Raw genomic sequence first — 5,642 nt, forward strand, 5'->3', positions numbered from 1 at the left:
TTAAGCAGAGACATCTCCTCTACAATTGCATTCAATAGGGAAGGATTGTTAAGGAAAGGCTTCAGACGATGCCCATTAACTTTGAAGCTCTTTTCTGTGGATTCACTTTTGATCTCAACTGTACCATAAGGAAAAACGTTAGTAACAACAAAAGGTCCAATCCACTTAGAACGTAACTTACCACCCATGAGACCAAGCATTGAATTATACAATAAAACATTTTGCCCAACCGTGAAGTCCTTCCTAGCTATCAAGCTATCATGGAACTTCTTGGTTTTCTCCTTGTAGAACTTAGAGTTCTCATAGGCTTCCAGGCAGATCTCATCAAGCTCACTCAGTTGCAACTTTCTTTCCTCTCCAGCTTGATCAATAGAGAAGTTGCAGGTCTTCACAGCCCAATAGGCTCGATGCTCTATCTCCACAGGAAGATGACATGCTTTGCCAAAGACCCAATAAAGGGACATCTCTATGCGTGCTTTGTAAGCAATCCTATGTGCCTAGAGAGCATCCTCCAGCCTGCTACTCTAATCTTTCCTGTTAGGCTGCACAATTTTCTCCAATATCCTCTTGATCTCCCTATTTGAAATCTCGGTCTACCCATTAGTTTGGGGGTGGTAGGGTGTAGAAATTCTATGAACAACCCCGTACTTCCTGAGCAATCCCTGCATGGATCTATTACAAAAATGGGTGCCTTGATCACTAAAAATAGCTCTAAGTACTCCAAACCTGCAAAATATGTTAGATCTGACAAAATCCACAACAATCCGAGCATCATTAGTTCTAGTGGCCTTGGCTTCCACCCATTTTGAAACATAATCAACAACTAGGAGAATATATGGAAAACCAAAAGAAACAGGAAAATGACCCATGAAATCTAAACCCCAGACATTAAAGACCTCACAGAACAACATGGGTTGCTGAGGCGCCTCCTGTCTCCAAGAAAGAGATCCTCCTACTCTCTAACACTACTCACAGGTGCTGCAAATCTTCCACGCATCCTTGAAGATGGTAGGCTAGTAGAAACCACAGTCAAGCACCTTGCAAGTTGTCCTCTAAATGCCAAGATGACCACCAAGTGCAAAAGAATGATAGAACTGCAGGACCGAATCAATCTCATGGTCTGGCAAGCATCTCCTAATTACCTGATCACTACACAACTTCCACAAATATGGGTCATCCCAAACATAATGTTTAGCATCGCTCTTAAGTTTATCAATTTGAGCTCTAGATGCCAAAGGAGGAAAAATAGAAGCAACTAAATAATTCACAATGTTTGCAAACCAAGGGGTGGGGGAAGGAACAGAAACAGTTAAGAAGTGTTCATCAGGAAAATCATCATGAAAGGGCAAAGTCTTCTCATCCTCAACTCTCTCAATCCTGCTGAGATGGTCTGCCACCAAGTTTTGTGCTTCGCTCTTGTCACAGATATCCAAGTCAAACTCTTGAAGCCAGAGCATCCATCTGATCAGCCTAGGCTTTGAGTCAGCCTTCTTCAATAGGTACTTTAGAGTTGCATGATCTGTAAAAACAACGACACGAGAACCAAGCAAATATGACCAAAATTTATCAAGTGCAAAAAAAATAGCTAAAAGTTCTTTTTCTGTGGTTGTGTAATTTGCTTGAGCAGTATCTAACGTCCTGGAAGCGTAGTATATCACCCTAGGCAATTTATCAACCCTATGTGCTAAGACAGCCCCTAGTGCATAATTTGAAGCATCGCACATCATCTCAAAGGGAACTATCTAGTCTGGTGCCTGAATGATAGGAGTGGTGGTCAAGGCACTCTTGAGGCAGACAAACGCCTCCTTACACTTGTCATCAAAATTAAACTCAATATCCTTCTACAACAAGCTGGATAGTGGAAGAGCTTTCTTGCTGAAGTCCTTAATGAAGCACTTGTAGAAACCTGCATGGCCAAGAAAAGATCGCACCTCTCGCACGCAAGAGGGGTAAGGCAATTGTGCAATTACAGATATTTTTGCAGGGTCTACCTCAATGCCCCTACTAGAAATGATATGCCCTAAAACTATACCATGCTCTACCATGAAATGACATTTCTCAAAATTAAGAACAAGATTAGTCTCAATGCATCTATTCAGAACTTGATCCAAACTATCCAAACATGCATCAAAAGAGGATCCATAAATAGTAAAATCATCCATAAACACCTCTATGCAATTTTCAAGAAAATCACTAAAAATACTAAGCATGCACCGCTAGAATGTGCCAGGGGCATTACATAAGCCAAAGGGCATCCTCTTATAGGCAAAAGTGCCAAAGGGGCAAGTGAATGTGGTCTTTTCCTGATCCTGAAGAGCAATGTGAATCTGAAAATAACCAGAGAAACCATCAAGAAAATAGTAATGAGATTTACCTGCTAGACACTCAAGTATCTGATCAATGAAGGGCAGAGGAAAATGATCCTTCCTTATTTCTTGGTTGACTCTCTAGTAGTAAATACAGACTCTCCAACTATTTTGCACTTTGGTGGGTATGAGCTCATCCCTCTCATTCTTAACAACAGTGGGGCCTGTCTTATTGGGGACCACCTGGACTAGAATCACCCACTGACTGTCTAAGATAGGATAGATGATCCCAACCTATAGAAGCTTGGTCACCTCTTTCTTTACAACGTCCAAAATCATTGGGTTAAGTCTCCTCTGAGGCTATCTCACTGGCTTAGCTCCATCCTCCAATAGTATCATGTGCATGCACGTGGATGGGCTAATTCCAGGAATGTCTGCCAGGGTCCAACCAATTGCCTTCTTGTGCTTCCGGAGTAAATGCAAAAACCTATCCTCTTTATCAACATCAAGGGGTGTAGAAATTATCACAGGAAATCTCTCATCATCCTCCAAGTAATCATACTTCAGGTTCTTTGGAAGTGGCTTCAACTCTAGTGTAGGTATTGGCTGAACATTAGAAGGAACCAGAGAAGGGAGAAGGGGTTCCGTAGCCTGTACCTCAACTTGTAAATCAAATTATTTTGTACTTCCTACAACATGGTTAGTGCATTCTGACTCTATGAAATCAAGACCAAGAGGTACAACACCCAAAGTATCAAATTCAGATGCATCATCATAATTAAGATCACATCCAAATTTAGATTCAGATTCAATGCATGATAAATAGTTATAAAATTCAAACAAATGAATGTTTCTTAACATGAAAAGAATCTAAATCATGAATGTGTTCATCAACTATATCATCAATCAATTCAGCACGAAAAATAGAATGAGAATGATCTTCATAAAGAAATTTCATGACATCCAGAATATTGAAATGAACAACAACATCACCAAATTCCATAGACAAGGTGCCAGCATAAACATCAATCTTGGTCCGGGTTGTTTTCAAAAATGGTCTACCCAAAATGATTGGGGCAGAACCATGGGAGAATCCCTCCTCCATATCATGAACATAAAAATCAACAGGAAAAATAAGTTTACCAACCCGAACCAAGACATCCTCTACGAAACTTGTGGGATGGGAAACACTCCTATTGGCCAACTGAATGACCATACCCGTAGGCTGTAGAAGTCCAAGAGACAAAGACTTAAAAATGGACAGAGGCATGCCATTAATTGAAGCACCTAAATCAAGCATGGAATTTTTGAATTTACTGTTACCAATAATGCAAGGTATACAAAATGTACCTGGGTCCTTACATTTTTCAGGAATGTGTGGAACAAATTTACCTATGAGTGCTGAGAAATTTTTGCCCTTGCTGATTCGCTCATTTCCCTTCAGCTTCCTCTTGTAGGTGCACAACTCCTTCAAGAACTTAGCATATCTGGGAATTTTCTTGATGGCATCCAGCAGAGGTATGTTCACCTCCACCTTCCTGAAGGTCTCCAATATCTCATTATCCATCTCTTCCATCTTTTTTCTTGGAATTGATTTTGGTGGAAATGAAAGAGGGATAGGAGGCTGTTGCAGATCACCACTATGTGCACTGGAAGAAGGTCCACCTGTATGAGATTTTCTGCTACCACCTGCAAGGGCCTCTTTCTCAAGTATAGGCTCAATTGCAAGCTAAGGTGCAAGATCAGGTGCAGGTATGTCAATCTTCTTGCCAGACCTCAAGGTGATGGCACTCACATTCTTTGGATTCTACATTGTCTATGAAGGTAACTTGTCTGAGTTTTGGGACTGTGCTTGATTAAGTTGAGTAGCCATCTGCCCCATATGATTTGTTAAGCTCTAGATGGAGGCTCTGGTCTCTTGCTAAAACTACATGTTTTGGATGGTCATCTGCCTCACCAGCTCCTCCAATGAAGGCTTAGAAGAAGTAGAAGGTTGAGTTGGTGGAGGTGCAGGTGCATCATGTTGTCTCTATTGCTGTTGTTGGATAGGGGGAGGCACATATAGGGATGGCAAAAATACCCACACCCGCGGGTATCTGTGTGTAAAATCCGCTATGGATAATAAATGGATAGGCTAATTGGGTACCTTTGGATAATGGGGACGGATAATTTTTTACCCATTTATGAACGGGGCGGGGACGGGTATGATGATATCCATATCCGCGGGTACCCGTTTAATAATATTTCTTAAATATCCTAATTATCCTTGTACCACATAACCCTAAAACTACACTCTCTCATCTTATTTTCTTTCCATAGTCACACAACCCACACATTAGTCATCACAATAAGATTTATGTATTTTAAGTTGTTTACTTTCGTTTGGAATTATGAGATTGAATTATTGTAGTTTTCTGACATGAGACTTTCACTTGTGAGATTGATATATTTTAAGTTATTGATTATCTTGCATTTTTATTATTATTTCAACAAAATTAACGTTAAATACAAGTTCAAAATTAACATTAAATTTTTATTTTTAATATTTCAATGACATTAAATATAAACTTAAAATTATTTCTAATATAATTTTTTAATTTCTTAAAAAATTTATAAATATCCATGGATATCCGTGGGTATTCAAAAAATTCATGGATACCCGCATGGATATGGGGTGGGTATGGGGCCAATTTTCATCCTGCGGGGCGGGGACGGGTTTACTATTACCCGCCCCCATGGGGCCCCATTGCCATCCCTAGGCATATCTACTAGGACCAGTAGTATTCTAGAATGGAGGGGATGGTTGTTATTGCTGTTGCTAGTTGGACCATCTAAGATTAGGATGATTTCTCCAACCTGGATTGTACCTATTGCTAGAGAGGTCATAACTCTGCTGCTGTTGTTGCTGGACAAGAGGTCTGTTGTAAATATTTTTCGTATATGCCTCTGGATGCTCATTTACTCTAGACTTCTATAGAGAAGGGCAAACATTTGTATGATGATCATTTGAAGAAAAAATGTCACAAACCCTTGCTATAGATGTAGATTTTTGATTTGTAGCAAGTTGAGTCACCAGGTTGACCAATGCATCAAGTTTACTCTCCAACTTTTTATTTGCATCAGTGGCCACATCATGAACTCCTTTGATGACAATTGCATTTGTCGTTTTTGGTACTAAATTGTTGAAAGTTGGAGGCCATCTTTTCTATCAAGTGTCTAGCTTCAGCTGGGGTCATGTCACCAAGTGCTCCACCACTTGCAACATCTATCATACTCCTCTCCATGTTATTCAGCCCCTCATAAAAATATTGCAGTAACAACTGCTCAGAAATCTGG

The 5,642-nt window shown here is 40.1% G+C and overlaps 1 protein-coding gene across 1 annotated transcript; it reads right to left on the reverse strand.

Moving 5' to 3' along the window:
* Nucleotides 1–1,052: 1,052 nt before the first annotated feature.
* LOC145953417 (uncharacterized) lies at nt 1,053–5,264 on the reverse strand. Its single transcript, XM_083067368.1, has 6 exons — nt 5,034–5,264; nt 3,454–4,035; nt 2,676–2,912; nt 2,466–2,549; nt 2,240–2,327; nt 1,053–1,519 (listed from the first exon to the last, which is right to left on the reverse strand). The coding sequence occupies exons 1-6, from the start codon at nt 5,262–5,264 to the stop codon at nt 1,053–1,055; spliced, it is 1,689 nt and encodes a 562-aa protein (XP_082923494.1).
* Nucleotides 5,265–5,642: the final 378 nt, after the last annotated feature.

The sequence above is a fragment of the Cajanus cajan genome, chromosome 11 (genome assembly GCF_000230855.2).
Source record: "Cajanus cajan strain Asha chromosome 11, NIPB_CcT2T_4, whole genome shotgun sequence".
Taxonomy (NCBI): domain Eukaryota; kingdom Viridiplantae; phylum Streptophyta; class Magnoliopsida; order Fabales; family Fabaceae; genus Cajanus; species Cajanus cajan.